This window comes from Histoplasma capsulatum (assembly GCF_000150115.1).
Source record: "Histoplasma capsulatum G186AR genomic scaffold supercont2.1, whole genome shotgun sequence".
Classification (NCBI taxonomy): Eukaryota; Fungi; Ascomycota; class Eurotiomycetes; order Onygenales; family Ajellomycetaceae; genus Histoplasma; species Histoplasma capsulatum.
Window position 1 is genome coordinate 1,528,277 of NW_025544801.1, and position 23,402 is coordinate 1,551,678.

A 23,402-nucleotide genomic window follows, 5' to 3' on the forward strand; every position below is an offset into this window, starting at 1 on the left:
TGGAGGAGGCGTATTTTATCAATCACCGACAACAAACGCAGAAAATTGGTGTCGCATGAAGCATAAATATCATTCGCCAGCCAACGGGTCCAGCGTGGCCATACTTGTTACTCCCATTGCTAACTCGCCTGCATTGTCAGAAAAAAAGAATTTAATCACCGCTTGGATTTCAAAAAAGCACTTCGTTCTTGTCTTTCGATCATAAAAAGACCATAGGTGCCCAAAGGTATGGTTGCCCTATCTACCTAATCTTAGCATATCACCTCTAACTAATAGACAATCAAAAGATAAAAGAAGCAAACATATTCTATGTAGCTGAAAGATAAGATCTCTTGAGAAAACCCTATATCGAAGCGGTAAGGAGACAACATCCTCTCTTGTTTGATCAGGCACGAATCGCCCTGCCCGAACCCTGCCCTCATGTTTTTCTCACCAATGCCTTGCAAGTTGCGAACATCAACATTGGCAAACGCAGCGAAGGTGAAGAATCAGGAGAAATCAATGGTTTTCATCTTTTTCATCGTTTTTTTTTTTGGTCTAAAATACCCAGAACTCAATGGTCTGGTGCATCTTCAGATGTTGACCATATGCCGACCCAAGCAACGGAGTCTGTGAAGTTCAGACTGCAACACCTGCAGCTATTTATTTTATTATTTTAACTTTTTTCTTTATTTATTTTATTATTTTATTTTTTATCTTTAAAAAAAGGTTTATCGAGATACAGTGCCTCGCAATAAGTTTGAAACTATTGTGACTTCTCATAAAAATCCACTAGTCCAAAAGTAGTTTAGTAGTTGTACTCTTTATTGCAGTACTAGCTCTAATTAATTAAATTACATCTGGAAATCAAAAGATTTCCACTCAGTAAAGAAAACATGTGAGGAAGAAGATTAAAAAAATGAATGAGAGAATAGAGAATGGTGTAGATGAGTGGGAGAATAGAGGTAAATGGATGCATTTATGACACTATAACTATAACTAATTACTACAAGTTAAACTACTTTTGGACTAGTGGATTTTGATGAGAAGTTAGTTTCAAGCCTCACAAGTGCCCCACCTTCCACTAGGACCAATCACACATCTCTGACAATAAGGGTGTTGTACAATGCACTCTACATTTGCCCGACACACATACTCAGCACAGAAGTCAAGACGGGCAAATTGAAAACCACGATTATGTTGATACTTATAGACTGTATTAGATGAAAAGCTATTTTTATTAGTTCTAGAATTCTACACACAATTAGTAGATGTTTTCAACAATTTATTATAAATATTTCTATAATCAATAGTGTATATTATATTATAGTTTTATAACAAAACATTTGTTGACAATGTTTTTCATCTAAAAACAATGATTATTTTATTTTTTTTATCAATTACTAAGATTGAAAAAGAAAATATATATATATATATATAAAATTAACACTTACTTTACTTTCTTGAGAAAATGTGGTGATACAATTCAAAATTAACATGATTAATAGATTAATCCCAATTTGTTTCATTATAAGTTAAATAATAAACTAGATATAAGATACTATTAATGATATATTAAGATATAAATAAACTACTGCCATTACAGCAAAGTCATGGGGGAAAAGGCAATTGATATGTGCACACCTGAAATAGATACATAGCTAAACCAATATGGCTTTACCATATTGGTTCATTTACTGGTGGGCGTACGGCAAATACGACTGTATAACCAGCTCAATTAAAATTATTCAGTTCCTTCTAAGAGAGGTATGGATTTCATTGACAACAATTAGCAGTAGCTTTTTATCAAAATTACGATAATGTAATGAATCATCATTAAGCGAGTCGGCCAAATAAGTGAGTCACCTTGTAGTGCCCTATCAAATTTTTATGTAAAGATACTTGTGAAACAAACATAAATATGACAAATATAGATATCTCTACATACAAATTTGGTAGGGCACTACAAGGTGACTCACTTATTTGGCCGACTCGCTTATAGACTATGTTAATAAAATTAACTGGTGTGTTGAATCTCAAATACAACAAATGCATGAGGTTACAGTTGAATGCAGTTTACAGAAACTGAATAACTATACTATGTAGTTAATGACAAAGTTGCAAGCTTGATCGATTATGTTGGTATACCCCTGTGTTTTCGTTAGGGCCACCCTAATATTTTAGTGGCATTCTTACCTTCGTTCTGGGGGTATATGTGGCGTTGGGTGTGTTTTTTATTACAATAGAATAATACATATATAGAATCCATAATCACATTAATATCTAGTATAGTCATCATCTGTCTGTATAACTGTCTGCTAGAAGCTTCTATAGCTGCTTCTCTGTTATAGTGTCTCAGACGGCTCTAATCACTTCAAAATGCATCATAAGAAAGATTCTTCTCATTCTCATGATTCTCCTGTATCTACTGCTTTATAAGATTTTATATAGTTTCAATTAAATTTAGATCTGGTGAATATAATAATCAATCTATAGAGGTAATTCTATATTTTTAAAGATCTTGAGGTCTCTGCTGCATGTATGTATGTATAGATTTAATGTTTCGGGAGGCGCCCGCACCCCGGTGGCCTCCCGAAGGGCATGGGGATGTGCTAAGCTGGAGAGAGCTCTATATACACAGTGGGAAAGAAAACAGGATCCAGATGACAACTCTTGAAAAGACTCAGTTTGCAAAACTGCGCATTCACTTCTAGCCCGACATATGGCCATATGGTACGGTAGAATATTATCCACAGAAACAAAATCAAGGAGTGGAGTAATTGAGAGAAGTCACATATACCCCTCACTACTTTGCAGAGCCGTCCTTCCTTGAACGCTTTTCAACCAGCACGAATTTCCACAAAGCTTGTCCAGTTCGGCCTGTCTGCGGGAGACACCATCTGGACTACCGACCAGCTGCTTAGCCTGCGTTAAACCCAGATATGCATTTCCGGATGGGGAATTTACCCCGTTTTCAAAGCGTTGGACAACCCTGAAGGATTTTGAAGAATTTTTTTTTTTTGCTCTACTGGGAGTTATCTTCCCGGTGCTTATTTTTTTAATTCATCCGAGTTAGGTCGTAAATTCTCCGGTTACACATCAGTGCGTTCAGACTCGTTAATACTGTCCTTGTTAAATGGCTGAGTATGAAAATTCTACGCGTATATATCAAGTATGCGGTTGTCTTGATCGTTCACCATGTACTCTTACACTGCAAGTATTTGCGCTGAACAATTGCACCAAAGCAGCTTGAAACAGTGCAACATTCATAATTACAATAGAGTCACTGCAGCATTATTTCCTTTCATATCTCCCATTCTAGCTCAGGTTCCACTAGCAATTCGACCTTCCATATAGTATGTTTTTGGGAGACACAAAATCACACTTCACTGCCGCATCCATCAGATTTTTCCCCCCTATTTTTTGATTCCCATTTTTTCGAGCGAGGATCCTGGACAACAAAGAGCTGCCAAGGTCCTTTCTACATAAACCTGTACAGATGTATGTGCAGTACATTGATGATAGTTCGTTTTTGTGAATCATACACATAGATATACACATCTCTCTTGAGGAATAGGTGACTACCTTAAGGATTGATCCTTTTTGGCGTAGTGGTAAAAGCCTTCCTTAAAGATTGCATGTTTTAACAGTTTTTTATCATCGATCAATGCCAACCTAGGGTTACACAACATAGCACTGGTGAAGGTGGATGAGGGTTGTTTCCTTTTTACCACAAAGACCTCTTCAGCCTACCAAGACCGTCTGTTTTTGCAAGAAGAGTCTGGGGAAAGCCAATGTGGCCACTGGGGTGCTTTGAGCTCCATACTATCGTTTCTGCAATCCGGGTAGCGTACCCCTAACGTAACGGCTCCACTCGTATTGGTGGGGAAAGCCCCTGTATGGAACGAGCATATCTTATTTCTGCAGAGATGAATGAATCACTGATTCTCAAGAAAACGTTGAAAGTCTGCTTGAGAATCTAGATCTACGAGGCTTGGCGGGAGTAAGATGTTTGAAGATTTTCCCTGATAACTTGGACCAAGCCAATGATTTGACAACGCTTTTCTGTTTAGATCCTCAAGTAAACGATCAACTCCGTTCAATATATATTAAAGATTGCACAGAATGATATTCGCGCTTCACAAATGTTCTGTATTCCCTGAAGATTCTCTAGTGGTTATATTAGAACAGAATCTAAATGTTATCTTTAGTGTTGATCTATAGCCGGACGTATGGCTGACCAAAGTGTCAGCGCAAAGGGAGGCCAGATGTATGCACAATATGCAATGATGCTAACTAAACCTTGTTGGTGTTATATAGTATGCGAATGGGTCTCTGTTTGCTGGTGTTCTTGAATTACAGCCAATGACGGAGCTGTGAAATATCCACAGCTCGAGGCAATCTTTAACTCAAGGAACCTTGTAAGTTGTGGGGAACTTTCCTGTCAACGGCAAGCCAGAACTCAACTTCGTTTGTTGCGAAGAATCAGGCCCTGGTCAATGCTGGCGGCGGAACCCTGTGGGGTTGAGGCTGGAGAAAGGGGTTCATTTGTCAAGGGTCTGAAGAAAGAGGTGAGGGGTTGAACGACGAAGGCCTAGAACATAAATCTTCCGTTTTCGTAACGTTAAGGGTCCCCTAAGGTGATCTTCGCACTTTTCGCTCCCGAGCACCTTTAGTTCTGGGAGGGTTAATGCATGGAGATGGGAGAAATGTTTGCTGCCCCTCACCATGTATGTCTTAGAGCTTAAGCAGACCAATGCAGGGTCCACACATCTTTGCACACCATGGCTTTTCCCAGTAATTGATATATCGATATGCAAAACATACCTGGGATTCTAGAACATGGCATGTCTTAAACCTGTTGTTGTGTTGACTGACTCGGGAGTGGACTGTGGATGCTCATTCTCAGAAGGTTGACAATTCCTGCACGCTGATAGGCCAAGTCACGCTGGCCTGTCACCAGCGGCCTTGGCTTGGCTGACAGTCCTCCACTCCAGAACCTGTCTGGGCTTCACATCCCTATCCAACAACACCAGGCACCCAACTCGCCCGCCATCTCCGCCATCTCCGTAGACTGGTTATTCCCACGAAACTTTGCCACCTCCTCAGGGCCGCCAAGTGCTTCACCCTGCGCTTCAGTCACAAGACTTGTCTGGCCTTGCTTGCCTCGCTGAATTTGGTTGGTGTGGTCTGCCTGTTGCTCCCTCATCCACTGCATCTCACCCCCCTCCCCAGCTGCGGTAGAGATGGATCCGCGGTCGTCACCAGACTGCTCAGCCGCCTGGATCTGAGTTTCGAAAATGCCCGAGTCCCATCAAAACGAATCTCAGTCTGGTGCTGCTGCTCTCCCTACGACGTTAGCCCATTCAAACCCCCCTCCACCACCTCCGCCGCCACCACCACCCGCGCCGTCACTATCCTCCCAGCGATATACTAGAGCTACAAGTGCTTTTGCCCGGTTCGCACACCCTTTCATTTATGGCTCAAGGCCACCAAGCCCTCAGCCAACTGCTCCGCAGGAGGCGCTAGTTGTCATTCATCCTCTGCATCCTACAGCGCGGTAAGTGATGATGCCCTAAGGAGTGCGTGTTTCTATTGATCGTTTTGCCGCTATTCTGCATCTACAATACATTCTCATCTCTAACGCCGCCGTTTCATACGTATTTCGTCATGTAGGCCTAGTCCGTCACAAACAGTCACACTTAACACCAACATTCATATTGCTGCCCTTGACATTTCGCCCCAACAAACACATGCCGTTGTCGCCGGGCGTGGGATCCTCAAGACTATCCGCGTAACTCCCTACAGTTGCGAGGAAGAATTTGACCTGCGCGAGGCTATTTTATCGTATCATTCGAATCGCCAAGTTTCAGCGGGCACCTTATCTGCAAAACACAAGGACCAGCTTGCCGCGAAGGATGTGAAGTGGTCTCATGGTGAATATGACCGCATAATTGCTACGGCCGCTGCCAACGGACGCATAGTTTTGTATGACTTAAAAAGGCCAGGACTCGAATTGGGCCGGCTCCAAGAACATAGTCGCCAAGTTCACAAGTTAGCATTCAACCCTCATCGCGGGGCGTGGCTTCTGTCTGGTAGTCAGGATGCGACTATCCGGATGTGGGATCTGCGAATGGTGTCGGGCGAGAGGGGGGCGATGAGTTTTGGTAGTAAATTTAGGTTCAATGGCCATAGTGAGGCTGTCAGAGATATTAAGTGGTCGCCGGTTGATGGCGTTGAATTTGCGACTGCTACAGATAGCGGCGCTATCCACCGCTGGGATGTTCGAAAGGATAATGCCCCGCTAATGAAGATCAATGCCCACGAAAAAGCCTGCTTTTCGATCGACTGGCACCCGCACGGGAAACATGTTGTAAGTGGCGGCACTGATAAACAAATTAAGGTATGGGACTTTTCAACAACAGATCGGAGACAGAAGCCATCCTTCCAGTTTCGCGCTCCACAAGCTCTTCATAATGTACGATGGCGGCCCCCTTCATGGGCTTTGGAGAATCAAGAAGTCGCAAACTGGCAGTCTACACAAATCGTCACGTCTTATGACCACGAGGATCCTCGAATTCATATATGGGATTTACGCAGACCTCATATCCCGTTTAAAGAGATCGATCGCTACAATCGTCCTCCCACTGATCTGTTGTGGCATTCAAGTGAGCTATTATGGACAGTGGACGGCGATGGCACTTTTACCCAAACGGACATTAAATTTGCACCCCAGGTGATATCGCGCAGGAAACCTTGTGCTGTAGCATGGAGCCCAAATGGCGACATTATCACTGTGAACCACAAACGCCCGTCAAGGCGGGGGTTGAACATGAATTTAAGCCCGGCGGAATTCCTAGGCCTCAAGACAGGAAAACCAAGTAGCAGCGAAAAAGGGACTACCAGCCTCAGCTTGACAGATGATGGCCTGGATGAATCTGCTCTTTCGTCGCTAAGAAAAAGAACCAACAAAACTGCTTCCTCTAGAGGCTCTAAGTCATTGAGCGGAACCCCCCCGATGTCAGAAGATGGTCCTACTGTTATTTCTCTTGAGAAAGCCATTGCACATAGCGGTGTGTTTGAGCCGAATCAGATCGGAGCTATTGGTAACGTTTCCGGTGCAACGTTTGACCCGGAAACCTTTAGATATCTCGCTAAGCACTATTCGTCTCTAATGGGGAGTTCTGACTGCAAGAAATCGTCGTCTAGCTTGTTGGAAAATGTACAGATGAGTTTTGACAACAATGCAGAATGCGCAGAGGATGTCTCGTTATACACACTGGCTCAAACGTGGAGGATAATTCAATATGCTGTTGCCCATGAGTTAAAGGCTAGGGCGGAGCATCGTGCGTCTGCCCAGGAGAATAAAATCGAGAGCATAAAAGAGAGCACAAAACCGAAAATATCAGAAAATGAAAATTCTCTTGACAAATCGCAAACTTTGGAAGAGCCTATTCCTGACAAGCTCAAAAGCCGCCTGTTCAAAGGCGTGATGGAAGCAGAGGGGGCTCCCCGTGCACCGACAGACCATGAAAGCACGTCGAACATGACAACTCCTCTCGCTAAGCCGTTACCTGACTCTCCTCGTGTCGAGGAAAGCAACGGCGACAGATACCAGGGTTCAAATTCAGAGCATGAGTTAGAAAACATTCAACTACTACCTCCATCAGTGTTAAGTTCCAATGGAGGGGAAGCTTCCAAGCGGAGACCGCCACAAGATGGCTCGGGCGTTGAAACAGAATCATTTATTAATAATGAGCCGCGTCGGCCTAGGGCGCAAGGGTCGCCCAGGAGCTTGTCACCAGATCGTTTGTCCAGGCGAGACTTGAACCTTATAGACTTATTCAGCGAAGGTCGATCCGCACCTCGTGCTATTGCTGGCAGAGCAAACTGGCGTTTGCACGACCTCCGCGCCTATGAAAATCGTGACTTTGAAGAGGAAGACTATGACCAAAAGGTCGAGGAGAAAAGGGCAGCTCTGAGGGATTACAAAACCTTCCCAAAGAAGGTTCTGTCGCTTGACACTCCTTCACATGAGCATCTTATCAAAGCTCGTCTGCCCATTTCTTACACGCGTCATGATTCCGCGGACAGCTTTCTAATGTTTTCTGCCTCGACTGATAGCTCCCAAAGGACTAAGTCGATAAGCGAGTCCTATTCGGAACGTTCGAAACTAGAGGATACTGCTCGAAAAGGCTCTGGGGACTGGCCAGTTGCAGCTGGGAGCCCGTTGGGAAGAATAAACGAACTTGAAGTTGGGTCTCTTCCCAGATCGGCGGTTCAGAAAGTCCATAATATACGTCCTTCACAGGACTCCTCGTTTGTTAGTTCAGTATCGGAGTCCAACATGGTCGATCTTGAACGACCCCGCAGCCCTCTCCCATTCCTTGTAGAAACATCCGCTGTGAAGGACCCATTACAGCGCCAATTACGACAGGGCTCTCCTCCAACAAAGCCTGCGCCTCACCATCGAGATCATCCTGTACTTTGCACTCGTAGAAGTTCTGAGGAAGATAGTCTCTTGCTACCTCTCTCCCCTGACGAAGCTGAGAAGCAGCCGTGGAGTGCAAGTAAAATTATCAAAGAAGCCCTTAAACATTACTGCTCAAGCTCGCAGGTCGACATACAATCAGCTGCTCATCTCTTGCACAAAATGCATTTGCTCTTTTCTTCATGTGACGAGATTCTGCCATATGAAGAGCGTGAGCTTATTCTTAAATCTTATAATGAGCAGCTCCTAAGACATGGGATGTTTGTTGAAGCGGCAGAACTTCGACTTTTATGTGTGCCTGACTATCCATCCGTTTATGATTACGCGCAACAAGATACTTTCATCAATGTGTATTGTTTCGAATGCAAAAAGCCTTACGAGAACCCAATACGAGATAACCAACGATGCCACCGCTGCAATACCCCGCAGTCACTGTGCACAATATGCATGAGCCGGGACCCTCCTATGGAATGGACTTTACAATCTTCGGTCTCCTCTACCCCATCTTCTACTTCAGACAAGTCTTCTCAAGATGACAATAACTCCACAGTTGATAGTAACATTCACACCACTTACCGCCCTCACGGGAGCGCGCTCTGGGCCTGGTGCCAAGGTTGCGGCCACGGAGGACACGCAGCCTGCCAGACTACCTGGCTCAACAACATTTCCATCAGTGAGGGCGGCTGTGCAACACCAGGCTGTTTCCACGACTGCGGGCCAGGCCCACGACGCGAACAGAATATTGCTTCCCATGTTGAAGAGCGTAAGCACGTAAGGGATACCTTATCTGCACGGAAATTGGGTCGGGGTTTCGCGAAGCGGGATTCGTGGACTGCTGGCGAAAGCAAAGCTGTGGAACGGGTCCGAGGGATGCTAGGTATTGCGACGGCAACTAATACAACAGCAACGTCTTCTGCTGCCACGGGTATAGGACCGCCGGTAGATTCCCCTATAGCCGCTGATGGTGGTGGCACAGGGCCTTCTGCGATTGTGTCCCCGAAGAAAGTTAGGTTGGTCACCCCCAGTGAGCAAGGGGACCCCGGGGTCGGAGCCGGAACTGGGACTCAGTCGACCTACCACCGACATTCAATCTCTGAAACCTCGTTGACGACAAAATAGACTCAATGCTTTTTTCTATTTTAGTATTCTCGCCGAACTTTTTGGCTTCTCGTCTTGCCAAATGAAATTATCCTTCCATGCTTTTTGTGCGTTTACTGAATATCTTTCTCGTTTTTGTTCCTACTTGCATGGTTTTGGGCTGTTCTTTTAACATGGGATTCCGGACGTTTCAAGTACCGTGCATAGCATAGGCCGCTGTTAGGGGGATTGAAAGGAATCAATCCGCGACTCCAACTTGGAAGCGCAAGGTTCAACCTTTAGTTTTTCTCATTTGTTATTATGATTTATTTATTTTTACTTATTATTAATTTTATTTCGTGAGGGACAACGGGCAGGCATTGTTACCCCGGGCGGTTTCCTTTTCATTTTTGGGGGCACTCATACTTATTTTCTTGCTATATTTCATGTGCGCGCTTTCAGGATGGTTGACGGATTTGTGAATGTATTTTATTTTCTTTCATTTTATTTTTTGGCCCCTGCACATTTGCTGCATAGCGTTGTTGTGGAGGAAGGTGGCGGGAAAGGGATAGATAGTTATCAGTTTAAATACTTTCATGTAAATAATGTAATTTATCAGTGAATAACAAGTCATAATACCTTCCCTTAAATGCGTGTGAGAATTAGTGCAAATTATATAAATTCCTGGGCTGGATTATCTTATAATGGGCCGATATATTCTACGTAAGCGTGTTTCTCCCTTGTGCACATGAAGGGATTCCGCTGCCAGTCCAATCAATGACCAGCACGTTTTGTTCTTCTATCTCAATTACCACCCGTCTCCGTATTTAGAAGGGGGATGGAAGTCCAACACCACAGGTAGCTCCAGCACTCTCAAGAAAATCACACGAGAGATAGCAATGTTAGCAAAAAAGGGATATTTGTCCAATTGGATCACGGGGCATTTTAAGATCAGAGGAGGCTTTAAGATATACAAGTATAATTACTGATTGAGATTCATTGTTATACGTCACATCGCAAGCTAGACGACGCTCGTCACAGCTCCCCACTCGCCGCCTTCCTTTATACCCCCCAAACCTCTTTTCATTCCTCCCCACCGTTCCCAGCCTGTATTTTGCCTTAAAACCGCCTCCTCTTCTTCGCTGGTCCACCGACACCAGGCCCAGTACCTCCACTTTTATTTCTCGCTTCCAGCTGTTTCCTCAACTCCTCTCGTTTCCGGTTTGCTCGCTCCTCCGGAGTTTCGTCTTTTATTTCCTGTTTAGCTTCCACCTTTTTCTCTCCCAGCTCTGCTCGTGGTTGTTCTGAATCTCCTGGAGTCATTGCAGGTTTAGGGGGCGGTGACAACTCTGGCACCTCCTGGCTTTGCGATCGTTCCTTACGTGAGTTTGATGCAGCGGGCGCCCCACGGCCGCCAATCATCCCCAGCCTGCCACCTTGGTGTTTAAGTTTTGCGGGGCCGGGGAGGAACTCTGGTGGTGTTTCCCTTTCGTCACCGTTCCCATCATGATCGTGGTTGGGATGTCTTGGTTTAGCAGTTTTAGGTTCACTTGAAGGTGAGCTGGGTTCGGGCTGTTTCTTCTTACCACCTATCTGACCAATTGGCCCTATGCCACGGGATCTAGATTGTGGCTTTAACGGTGGGGAGGATGTCGGTACGCTGGGCTCTGGTAGTGTATGTTGAACTGGTCGCGAAGCAGATTGGTCGCCTTCATTTTCCGATTCTGTGGGCGTGTCGTTGTCGACAGCTTGCTTCGTTGGATTTGAATTTGGCGTTGTTCCTGGGGCATCAGAAATATCAGATGCCGTAGATCCGATCGGACTTTCCTGAAATGGTCTCTGCGTCTTTTTCTTCCCGCCGATGGCCCAAAGACTTCCCTTGGTTTTTGAGATTGTTTTTGGGTTGGTTGGAGCTTCATATTCAGCTTCAGATTGTGTGGATCCTGCTAATTCCATCAGTGATTGTTTCCGTCTCGGGGGATGTCTACCACCGATATTTCCGAGGCCCTTGGATTTCGACCTGTGCCTTGATGCTGAGCGAACGCAATTTCCATCTTCTTCAGAAGCAGTGGTTTCAGCGGAACTTGACGCCTGTACTTTCTTTTTGGGGGGATGGCCAGCAATGTTTGCTTTGTGTTTACTCCTATTTTTAGAGCTCGTAGGGGTTTCAAGGCTTTCTTCTACTGAATCTTGATCTGATTCGACATGACTTCTCCCTGTAGACTTGGGAGACTTGTGAAGGTTATCATGTTTGGTTTTGCTACGACTGGGGCTTCTCAGCCTTGGTGGAGTTTCCATAGTCTTGGATGAAAGTATTAATACGAAGCATTTGGAAAATAATTTGGGAAGTTGTATCTGACCTGAAATTCATCGTCGTCACTATGCGAAGCCTCACCCTTCTCTGCTGGAGGCGGTGATATTTCCGATACAGGTTTTTTTTGATCTTTGTCCTTTCTGGCTGTTTGACGAGCGTTGCCAAAAGAATCTGTGCCTAGCTTGTTCCACCAGTTGTCGGGAGCAAAATCGTCAATCTGTCGATCGGCAAATGAGGATGTGAACGACAGCTCGTTGGCAATATGGACACCCAAGTTGTAGTCAGCATCTTTGGCTTGGTATTCATTATTCCACAAGTTTTCATCGAATGGTGCAACTCCTTTGATAAGCTGGGATGCTTGAGAATACACGGATTCTTTACGAGAAAGCCGTACGCCTCCCATGCCATGAAACACCATGCTCAAGTCGACGCCAGAAGATTCTATTTTGTCAAATAATTTGTTGAGAGTCCAATCCTTTTGCTTGACATGCCCTATCAAGGACAAGATACGAGCCTCATGGTTCGCCTCCCCCTTTAAAATTGGAAGTAGGATGTGTTTAGCCAACGCATTTGGTGGCTGTTGCGAGAGGGTAAACGTCCACTCTAGAGGGACTAACGGAGTTGGTAGCTTTGTTGATGTGAGGAGTTTTAGCTTTTCGCCTCCTGGGTCACTTGTTAATAATAACGAGTTGCCCTCCGACCCTCGTAAGGCGTCAGAAATTTTCTGTAGGAAAACAAAATACTGTTCTTCATCTTCGCCGGGGTCAATGCTCGTGTTATATTTGGATGCGTTTTTAAGGATATCTTTGCGGCTCAGGCTCTGGGACCACACATGGGCCAGGTCTGTCACGTATATCTCACAACCTAATTTGCTGGTAAGGTACTTGTAGAGAAGTGGCGGGGCAGGGCTGTCACTTGGAAGCTGCAGCTTTGACCACTTCGACATATTTCGGTCCGGACGACTTATCCGATAGTCAGTGAATGTATTGGTGAGGCGTCCTGTTGGAATAAATTGAAGCCAACATTGTGTTTCAAGGTGCAGCAGGGAGCTCAAGGCGACAGCTGACCGATATTGCTTATTTCGGGAAGGTTGCCGGTCTCGGCTAAAATTCCAAACTTGGCTAAGCTGCGTATTCAAGTGACCTCCCTTGCTGGTCATAATTTAACCACCAGTGATTCATTTACCTCTGGCCCTCAGCATCCCAAACGAAGAATATACAACAAACGCGAAAATGTCCTTTAGAGTCGCTGATGGAGTTGGTTATAAGAGGAGCAGGTCGCGCTCCCCGTCGTCCTGGCGTCGCCCTGAGAAATTTCCTCGCCAAACGGATGGCGAGAGCAAAGCGAATGACCGTTCTCGAAAACCTCAACACAACAGTGTATCTGGGAGGTATCCGCGGAACATGAAAGAACAGACCCAGTTGAATCAACTTCAAGAAGATGAAAAAATGCGAGAATGGGTTGCCCAAGAAGATGATTTCGTCTTGAAGCAGGCAAAGAAGAAAGCAGAGATACGGGTGAAGGAAGGGCGCGCAAAACCAATTGACTGGCTTACGATCACTCTTCGAGTTATAGATCCCACGAGGAATCCTTTGGATGATGAGATAGCCGATTCCGAACTTGATCTAATCGATCCAGACGGTGTTTTCGAAGGGTTATCGCCAAATCAGCTGCGCGACCTGGAAGCAGATATAGACACTTTTTTGACACTGGAGAAACACCCTAAGAATCGGGATTTTTGGAAGGTTTGTTATCGCATTTCGACAGTGTTGTTAGAACAGAAGACTGACCTTCCTATAGACAATGAAAATTGTTTGTGGAGACCGTAGACAGATATCACAGACATCCGGTCCAGAGGGTCGAGCTATGAATTCCGTCGCCGACGATATCAACAGACTTCTTAGCCCAAAGTCTTACGAAGAGCTGGGAGCGCTGGAGATCCAAATTAGGCGGAAACTAGACTCAAAAGATCCTATCGACACGGATTATTGGGAGCAGCTCCTACGAAGTTTGAATGTTTGGAAAGCCCGTGCGAAATTGAAAAAAGTCTACCAAGCCGTAATTGACAGCCGGGTCGAAGGGCTTCGGAAAAAGCAAAGGGAAGAAGCAGCAGCCGTACAGAAGAAACTTACACCATTAGCACCTTTTTTAGTAACAAGTGACGGCGCGCAGCGAACTGATATCCTGAATATGGAAAACTTTCTGGAGCTTGATCCCGAGCCTCTTTTGCACCTCCGACCCCATGATAAAAACCTTGATATTTTAGATGAAGATGTGTTTTTGAGCAAGGTGGTACGTTCAAACTGCCATAACTAAAAATTATATGGGTTGTATTTAACTCTATAATAGGCCCTTGATCGCCAGAAGATCCTGAAAATGGGATTTGTCCCGCTGCGACATCGCGTTTCGGAGAAACAATCAGGCCTGGTTACCGCCTCTACTGTAGATACTTCTGCAGCTCAATTTACATCTCGTTTTTCTGCGATTCCAAATGAAGATTTCTCACAGGCAACAAGAGCATTGTACGAAAGAGAAGTGGCGAGAGGGGTCAGTGAGAACGAAGAGATTTTTGCTGGTGAAGAAGCCGTGAGTACAACTGCGAAGCCAACGTGGGCCAACAAGTATCGACCTCGCAAGCCGAGATATTTCAATCGCGTCCAGATGGGTTATGAATGGAATAAATATAATCAAACACATTACGATTATGACAACCCACCTCCAAAGGTTGTTCAAGGGTATAAGTTTAATATATTCTATCCCGACCTTATCGATAAAACCAAGGCGCCGACCTATAAAATAGAGCGGGAAAACGGCAGGAAACGTGGCCAGTCATTTGCTCCTGCCGGAGAAGAAGATACATGTCTTATTCGCTTCATTGCGGGGCCCCCTTATGAAGACTTAGCGTTTCGTATAGTGGATAAGGAATGGGACTACAGTGCAAAGAGGGAAAGGGGTTTTAAGAGCAGTTTTGACAAGGTATTATTCTTGCTGAGTGCGCCATTTTCTACGTACGAGTGTGGTTGGTATAATAAATACTAATGCTCCCTAGGGAATTCTTCAACTTCACTTTCAGTTCAAAAAGGTACGCGAGTTATATTCCAACCTGTTCTCAAATGTGCTAAACTAACATGTTGTTTTGCAGATATATTACCGAAAATGATCGTTTCGGTATGGCACAATTGGGATGCAGAACAGCGGGTATGGCATTCCTCGTTACACAGATCTGCCGTTCTCCAACTTTGGATCCTGCACGGGCCATAGGCCGCTGTTGGGAAAAACGGGAATTACGTCGCGGGTCATTTACCAGGGCTGGACCGACAGAAGAACTCTATTTAACCACTCAAGACCTTACAACTTCCAAGGCGTTGTCTCCTGTGCCGATAACTTATAAGGATACTATTCTCGGGTAATGGTAACACGAAACATTTGGTGACCCACATAGCTCCTATCGGAATTTTATACCCAATCACGCTGTGTTTTCAGGTTGTGGGACTGTTCTATATCGTCTTAAACGCCTACTTTTGAACGCTATGTGCCACATATCCTCTCCGATCTCATGGGGCCGTCAACCAACAGGAGATCCAACAGGAGATCTGGGGCATAGCATATTTCTGTTGCCTTTTCACATTAGCCCAGAAAGCCGTATTTCTACCCGTGCTTACTCCATAAATGGCGCTTCCAGTGCTTTTTCTCCAAAATGACTCAACTATCTCAGATCTTTGAGAATATCTCGGTGAATCAATCAAACAAACATCATGGTTTGGGAACAAAAAGAAAGAAACGAGGGAGGCAAAACAATAAAATATATTTGATTTGCTTGATTGATAATGATTTTCCTACGTGACCAATCTCCGACAACATCTAGTCTCGGAGGCTCTTCCGGATCTTTGCTGATCTGCCACAGCTTACATACGCGGTAATTATACCTATTGCCAAAAACAACCATTGGCAGGGCAGTTCCGGCAGCTACCCGTTCTGCCTTACCAACAACGTGATTAATTACTAGGCTTGCTTGCTTGCTTGACACATTCCAAGGCTTATCCCATTGCGAAAGCCCTACTTAAAATCTTGGCAATCCCTGGACGATAATTGGTCTTGGAGCGTATGTCTGTTCCACAAATACTTGCTTCCCAGCAAAGTATAATTGTCATGGTGGAATGGTCTTGCCCATTTTTCATAGTTCGCTCTTTGTTTGCCTTAGAGCCTATTTGTACGGGTTGTCTGCAGGGAGGTTGCCCTATGCGCTGGCATATGCGGGTATTAATAAGTTCAACTATGTATTGGGCTGCCTAAGCTTCATTACGGAAAGGCGCTGCTGTTCTCCATATCTTCGTCTTACAGATTCCGCTTCTAAAAGCTCAACAGTTAATACTCACTTAGTCACATTTTCCCGAAACCTGTTGATCCTGCTGACTTTATCATCATCTAAGACATGCGAATGAAATTATTGATCTATCTTTATCTGAAGAAAGCTCAATAAAAATGAAGGACGACAGCGCATATCATCATTTACAACCGCGAAATCCACGGTCGCGATACCTTCCGCCTGAGACTGCGCCGGTCTATGGGACACCTCCACTAGAGCAGACGTTATCTTTCACTGATATCGCCCCTCCCGGACATATCGTTAATTCTTCATCGTGCTCTACTTCTGTATCGAGCTTTAACGACTTGTCAAACCTAGATCCGAATTGTCTGCGACATCCAAAGGCGGTTCAACATCCATCGACTCTAATTCAGCATTCATGCCAGTTCGCCATGGACCAAAACTTTATCCCCAGCTCCGATTGCACTAATTATACTTCCCCTTTCGACACTGGGGGGTACGATCTTTTGTTTGAGGATACTACGGCTGAATCACTATTTACTGCCTCCCGTTTCGGTCAGAATTATGCAACTTCTTCTGGCGAAAATTTCAATCAATCCCTATCATACCCCAGGCCTCCTCCAGCCCACCTAGAGAATACGCCCTCATCACGCCTCCAATTTCATGATGAACAACAATCACCATCTCACCAGCATTTTTCGTTCTCCAATCCCTCGGTTCTATCGATGGAGCGCTTAAGTTCGAACTTAGGTAGAACTGGCTTTCCATTGTCGCCTGAAGATTCTCCCGTGTCGAGCCCATCGGAGGAGTCTAACAATTTTCACCTTAGTCCAGAGCCCATGGCGGCTTCTGCAGGTCAGATCTTGTCTGATGGGGAATCCGATGATGAGAAGTCTGATGAGCCCTACTCCAAATTAATATGGCGAGCCCTTCAGTCCGTTCCTGACAATAAGATGACACTGAAAGAGATTTACGAATGGTTCGAAAAGAATACGAATAAGGCAAGGAATTCAGATTCAAAGGGCTGGCAAAATAGCATACGACATAACCTGTCAATGAATGCAGTGAGTTTATACTCTATAAATTTTCTTCACATCCTTGCAATATCTATCTTACTAAATCTATCACCTATCATAGGCATTCGAAGGTGTGAAAGACACTTCATCTCCTGATGGGACACCGAGGAAAACGGCGAATGTATGGGTCCTTACCAAAGAAGCACTCCAAAACGGTGTGCAATCAACTACAAGGTACCGAAAAGTGGGAAGTCACAAAAAGCATTCAAAATTAGAACATCCGGCTCCTCAACGCCAAAGATCTGGGGCCAAGGGAGGCAAGGCTGCCAAGAAAACTTCCAAAATGAGGCGTGTTAAACAGGACCCTCACGTAGTGGAAACGGCCAACAGGAGTGCAGCTTTCTATAACTACCAACCCCGGGATGACAATACTATGATCCCCAACTTTCATTATCGGCCCCAACTATTTTCTGGCCATTCAGGCGGTTTCACACTGGATAACTATGGTCTCGAGAATGTGATCGGCACGCATCCGGTCTCGGATTTGCACGACAGTAGCGTACTCTCTGATCCCCTATTTTCAGAAAGCAATGGATTTGGCACCCTTTTTTGACGACATATGAATTTATTGAAAGAATCCACTTAGGCTAATTTGTTCCATACATTCCCCCTCCTTCTCTTTCAACGGGCTGAGTGTACATTACATTAATTTTTTGCCCTGGCTCATATATCCCGTACCTGATTTCTTTAAGTTTTAATTTTTGTTTATCCCCCTCGTTCTGGGATAGGACTCTTATGTCACAACAGGACAGTTAAAATCATTTACAGGGTTGATATGTATTTTCCACTGTTTTTCGCTACCCAAGTTTTGCAAGATGTTTGAAGTTTGCAATAGTCTTTATTATTGTTGTTATTTCCTTGAGCGATGATCGACACGGCCCTTTTCATTGAATGATTCCAGCCTGTACATTACAATAGACGGGATGTCTACCGGATTTTGCTGTGCATATTCTGTTTTCTGACTGGCGAATATGAACTTTTGGTATCTTACATGTACATTCTCTTTGCGTGCTTTTTGAAACATGCATGCCGGTTTATATTTGTTGTATGCCTTCAGTCGAGGGTAGCGAGCCCTTCTTCTATACCAAACCCTCAGAAGGAGGGTGCAGTTAGAAACATTTTAGTTCCAGATCTCCAATAAGACAAGATCACTTGAGATCATTCCTTCTATCATATCTTCTCCGCATCAAGGACAGTAAGGAACTTTCAACAGGAGTCAGTCAGTAAATAGGTCATCACAACTATGAATAGAGTATGGTCAATTTTGGCACCATGCCTGAATCCCCTATTGCCCACTTACTGAGGGTCTACTTTCGATACATATTTCTCCGATTTTGTATGCCAAATATTGAAGGTTTGACCTAAAATGGTGGAGCAGCTTCCCATTACAAAACTTCTTTAAGTTAGTCACACAATACTGTGATGTATCATAAAAGTTTATAACTACCTCCCCAAGACGCTCTATTACATTCGAGTGAGGTAGGTTAGCACACCTACAGCCCTCGACTTGCACACACCAGGTTAAATCTTAGGAAGATCGACTTTGGAGCATTGAACCCTGCAGCGGGTACGAAGCAAGGTGGACCCTTAAATAATCCAATGTTACTCAGTGGCTTCTCCGGGACCGCACCCTTGATCATCCACTGTAAGGAATGCGGTTGTGGTTGATATTCCAGAAAATCCGCAGTATCACCCGCCTAGTCGTATCCATCCCCAGATTTGTCGCGCTCATACTCATAGTTGACTGGCTCGGCTTTCCGATCCGTTGTATCGCATGCGTCTCAAATTTATGGCTAGAAACAACAAAGAAAACGGGAGGGGAAAGCGGTGCAGTCACTGACACCCGCGCGTCGAATGTACGGGCACCACCGAGATGATCGTTTCAATTCTAAGGACATATGGCCCTGATTGGGCTGAGTAGAATGTACACCGGGATTTGAGGTGCTTGATGCTTGACTTGAACCAAATTGCCCTAGCTGTCGATCTACTTACCATGATCTGCGAACTTGTGCAAAGTGGGGGTTCGAGTTGGCCGCGAGGTTTGGGCTAGATGCTGATAGCATGAAGGCTTTGGCACCTATCACGGCGCGCATCTGGGTATCAAGCGGGAAGATCCGTATATTACAACCGCGCTAACTGTAGAAGTTCGGTGGCCAGGCCGATCTATGCACAAGCGGTTCCTTTGGAGCTGGGGCCTTATTTTATTGTGCCTGGTAGGGAACATTGATAGCGCGGTTGGAAGCAGAATGCATATCCGTGGAGAAGTTCCACCGAAAACACCGATATATAGACTTATTAGAAAATATACATCTATTCATGTAAAACGGAGACTAGGAATGAAAATTTCCAAGTCACGCAGCTCATTGCCTGATAAAAAACAGATAAATTGTTTCCCCCTTCAATGGCTGGCTTACTCAATTTCCGGGCGACCACCTACCATTATCCTAATTTCAAAACAAAATATCACTGCTTATTGGGGTATGATTGTCTGCATTCCAACAAACAATAGATCATAATGATTTACAAAAAATCCTATATTGGAAAATGCTTCCTAGTCAACACTGCATAGATGAGAATTGTGTATGAGATAAAGAACCGGAAACAATCCCAGACATAAGAGCTCGTAGTTCATCGACAAGATATTTATTCATTGGACTTCTCTAGTACAGCACATTGAAAATTCACCGATATTTCAATGGAAGGATCTGATAGATGGGGTAGTCTCAGTTGGTTTTAGAACTATAAACGTCAGCTGTCAGGCCTTTGTACAGATTCACGTACGATTTAATGCGGTAACCCAATTACCCGTTTCAGGCGATTCCGACTTTTCATTGAGCTCCCGAGATTGTCGCCACAGACGAGATATCATTTTAACCGCGCGCTTATACGACATTTTTATTGGCCTAACAATCATCGACCCACCATACTCTGTGACAGCTTCCCCCGATACCGGGACAATATGCCAAGACACAAACAAGTATTGGAGTGTGGAAATTGAGCTAACCAGGCCTATGATTGCTACATTGCGTGTTTGGAGAGTACCCAATATGCTCAGGTTTAAGTAGTGCGGGGTTGTCGAAACGCAGATTGAAAAATTGAGCATTCTCCAACGGATTCTCGGTTCTATATTTTGCAGTCAGCACTCGCGGCAGCCCCCATCCCGGAGACTGCTGCGATTCCATGGTAAGATAAATACTCTAGTACATATCATGCACAATAAGCTTTTCGTGAAATGCCGCTGGCTGATATTGCCCTACCTACGTCTACGATGCTTTCTTCGCTGAGCAAGACCGAGAGAGCACATGTTGACACAAAATATGATGTCGTGGCATTCCGAGAAACAATTTGATATCCAAAAGCGGGACAATACTAGTAATTTAAATTTTAGTTTTAAGCCCATTCGCTTCCACTCCCTCCAATATTGCATTGCATGGACGATCTTATAGAACAGAGGCCAGTATGCTCGAGCCCCAGTGTTACGGAAGCTAGGAAACGAAAGATGATGTATTATTATCCTCTTGGGCAAGAATATATATTTTATTTTCTTCTGAGGCTGTTCCCAACAAATATTGTATCCAGGCACCTATTATAGGGGGAGCAAACAGGTAAGATGTGAATATGGAGCTGGTGGCCAACAGTTTTTTGCTACCTTGCAGTGTTTGTCATGGATTGATTTTTTTTCCCCCACAGGAACATTTCGTCGTGCCTAGGTAATAGGATTTACCCGAAGACGACGATATCTGTGTATCTGCAAAAACGCTGCTGCTACCCGTCAGTGGTATGCAAGTTAAAATAATAGGCTAATTGCCCCAGGTTAGGTACAGAACCTGCTCTTGCCCCACTTTCAAAATAAATCCCGTTATCGACCTGAAATAATCAAACGCTTCAGCCCGGCTCTTCCCCTTCTATTGAGCTGACGAACTCAACAGGTGAGAAGGACAACGGTCTCACCACTGCTATTGCTGAGGATTGCGGCATCACGTCCTTACCTTATGAGGGAATATGGGATAACTGATCTTCTGTATGAGGGAAACGAATTTCAACTTGACCGACAGCCTCAAGATAAACCTGGCCATTTCCAGACTAAATAACTACTTGGCGCGAGTTCCCCACTCAAGTATACTTTCTTGTCCTGAAGATGCAATCATTTGTTTGAGGCTGGCTGGCATCTATCAATTTCCTCATGCAAAGAGGTCGAGCCAACAGAAGCCATGCTTTCAATGATCACGCTGCAGAGATGACAGGCAAAAGCATCTGACACCACTAGTAACTGGCGGGGTGGTCCATTAATGTTGACTTTTTGTTGTACGATCGTTGTATTAAGGGTGCAAATCTTATGCATATGAACGGGCCCGCTATGGTGACGCATGATTTATCCTTAACCACTCTGCCGGGGATGCATAAATACTCTAGGCTCGACAAGGGTACCCGCTTCAGTTAGGCTTGTGAGGTTGACCCTGAGAGAGTTCTGCACTGTAGACACCTCGCCTCACAGAATCAAATGAACTTTTATTGTAACTGCAGTTCCCCACTGGATGTACGACATTTAACCTCAACCAATATTCCCCAAGCCCTGGTGCAGGTGAGGGTATGAGAATTACTCACGGGATGGGGTTGTAATCGTCCGAAAATCCAAAAACAAAACCTGACCACTTTTCAGAACTGGATATTTTCGGGCTGGATTTCCCTTGATTGCCGGGATGGAAGACCTGAGTCCTAGCACCTGCTATGAAATAGTGGATGGCTTGGCGCACTTCTGATGCTGCGATTCTGTTGTAAGAATGCATGAATACTCTGGAAGGAAGGTGATTGGGCGGTTGTTAGGTAATCCAAATCCATTGACTAGTCATGGAGGATATATGCTGGGCATGTAAGGCAAATAGAGCCAAACAGGCTGCCAGGAAAAAGTGAGCCAAGAATATGAATATTGTTGGAGAGGGATATAGCCAAGGGAAATGTCTAGTGCCATCGAAAATAGAAGTTGAAACATATTAAGAAATGACGTTAAATTCATTTTTGAGTGTAAATGTGATGGATTGAAAATTTGCCTGCGCTTCTATCTCGTAGGAAACCTGGGGGTATTCCAGAAACAAGCAAAGTCAAAACCATCATTGACTGGAGTATGGTCATATCGCTGGCACAAAAGCAACAAGAAAATATCACTGCCATGATTGACCCTTCCGTGTGTCGTGGTTTTCCCTCATCTTCGTCCCTCGAAACGCCAGAACAATCGAACAATATCCACAGCAACATCCCACTTCCAACAGATTAACGCTTCTTCGATGAAGCAGCAGCCTTCTCTTGTGATTCTTTCAGCACCTTCTTGACGATCTTCTGTTCCTCGATAAGGAAGGCTCGGACGATCCGGTCTTTGACACAACCACCGCAGCGGGAACCGCCATAAGCACGGGACACGGACTTCTTGGGGCGGGAGATCTGGGAATATTCACGGGGTCGGAGGGCGGGAATCTAGAGGTGCGAGGGTGAAGGGTCTTCGAGTGGTTCCGATGCTTCTAGCGTGCTGGTCTTAATTCAATCGAAATTCCCAGTGACTCTGTTCTCCACAGTTGTATTGAAAAGTAGTTGGTCCAAACTGCTTCACTCATTCCTCCACCATTGATACCAGACATCGCGAGAACAGAAAATTGTAAGTCGTTGGGTGAGACTCACGCCTGGGAGTTTGATACCACAGTCACCGCATTTTGGCGCCGTTCCCTTCTTCTTGATGTGGAGGTATCGAAGGTTGCCGCCCGGGGTCTTAATGATGCGAACTTTGTTTGACCGTGTGTTGTACCTGATACACACATTTGTTAGAATCGCCATCTACGTCAAAACTTATATCCACTAAGGTGATATATTTCGAAGCCGCTTGGGAAGGAGAATTTGTACGTACGGGTTTCGCCGTCGCTGACCGAAGAAAGAGTAAATTTAGTATCTCAACCATCATAAGTGATTTCACATCAGGTTTTACTCACGTATTGAAGTCTGGTATTGGCCATTGTGACTGTCCTCGAATCTCTGCTGTCGTCAAGCTCTGGTTCGGGGAGATGGCGTTCTCGTTGTCGTCGCTGTTCGTTGTTTCAACACGCGATTCGATTTTGTGTGTGTGTTGCACGCAAATTCGAGATGTGCGCTAAA

The 23,402-nt window shown here is 44.8% G+C and overlaps 7 protein-coding genes across 7 annotated transcripts; 3 read left to right on the forward strand and 4 right to left on the reverse strand.

Moving 5' to 3' along the window:
• Window positions 1-5,279: 5,279 nt before the first annotated feature.
• On the forward strand, window positions 5,280-9,589 carry HCBG_00487 (WD domain-containing protein; the record flags this gene model as incomplete). Its single annotated transcript, XM_045427537.1, has 3 exons — window positions 5,280-5,539; window positions 5,656-6,352; window positions 6,383-9,589. The coding sequence occupies 3 exons, from the start codon at window positions 5,280-5,282 to the stop codon at window positions 9,587-9,589; spliced, it is 4,164 nt and encodes a 1,387-aa protein (XP_045291512.1).
• Window positions 9,590-10,666: 1,077 nt separating this feature from the next.
• On the reverse strand, window positions 10,667-12,807 carry HCBG_00488 (uncharacterized protein; the record flags this gene model as incomplete). The annotated part of the gene is made up of 2 exons (XM_045427538.1): window positions 10,667-11,848; window positions 11,908-12,807. The coding sequence occupies 2 exons, from the start codon at window positions 12,805-12,807 to the stop codon at window positions 10,667-10,669; spliced, it is 2,082 nt and encodes a 693-aa protein (XP_045291513.1).
• Window positions 12,808-13,062: 255 nt separating this feature from the next.
• Window positions 13,063-15,021, forward strand: HCBG_00489 (uncharacterized protein; the record flags this gene model as incomplete). The annotated part of the gene is made up of 4 exons (XM_045427539.1): window positions 13,063-13,606; window positions 13,662-14,153; window positions 14,211-14,837; window positions 15,004-15,021. 4 exons carry the CDS (start codon window positions 13,094-13,096, stop codon window positions 15,019-15,021), a joined length of 1,650 nt encoding a protein of 549 aa, XP_045291514.1.
• Window positions 15,022-16,343: 1,322 nt separating this feature from the next.
• On the forward strand, window positions 16,344-17,817 carry HCBG_00490 (forkhead domain-containing protein; the record flags this gene model as incomplete). Its single annotated transcript, XM_045427540.1, has 3 exons — window positions 16,344-16,684; window positions 17,018-17,252; window positions 17,326-17,817. The coding sequence occupies 3 exons, from the start codon at window positions 16,344-16,346 to the stop codon at window positions 17,815-17,817; spliced, it is 1,068 nt and encodes a 355-aa protein (XP_045291515.1).
• Window positions 17,818-18,114: 297 nt separating this feature from the next.
• On the reverse strand, window positions 18,115-18,904 carry HCBG_00491 (uncharacterized protein; the record flags this gene model as incomplete). The annotated part of the gene is made up of 3 exons (XM_045427541.1): window positions 18,115-18,343; window positions 18,565-18,642; window positions 18,762-18,904. The coding sequence occupies 3 exons, from the start codon at window positions 18,902-18,904 to the stop codon at window positions 18,115-18,117; spliced, it is 450 nt and encodes a 149-aa protein (XP_045291516.1).
• Window positions 18,905-19,956: 1,052 nt separating this feature from the next.
• HCBG_00492 (uncharacterized protein) lies at window positions 19,957-20,568 on the reverse strand (the record flags this gene model as incomplete). The annotated part of the gene is made up of 3 exons (XM_045427542.1): window positions 19,957-20,003; window positions 20,046-20,387; window positions 20,526-20,568. The coding sequence occupies 3 exons, from the start codon at window positions 20,566-20,568 to the stop codon at window positions 19,957-19,959; spliced, it is 432 nt and encodes a 143-aa protein (XP_045291517.1).
• Window positions 20,569-22,076: 1,508 nt separating this feature from the next.
• Window positions 22,077-23,331, reverse strand: HCBG_00493 (60S ribosomal protein L34B; the record flags this gene model as incomplete). The annotated part of the gene is made up of 4 exons (XM_045427543.1): window positions 22,077-22,733; window positions 22,935-23,058; window positions 23,158-23,171; window positions 23,240-23,331. 4 exons carry the CDS (start codon window positions 23,261-23,263, stop codon window positions 22,533-22,535), a joined length of 363 nt encoding a protein of 120 aa, XP_045291518.1.
• Window positions 23,332-23,402: the final 71 nt, after the last annotated feature.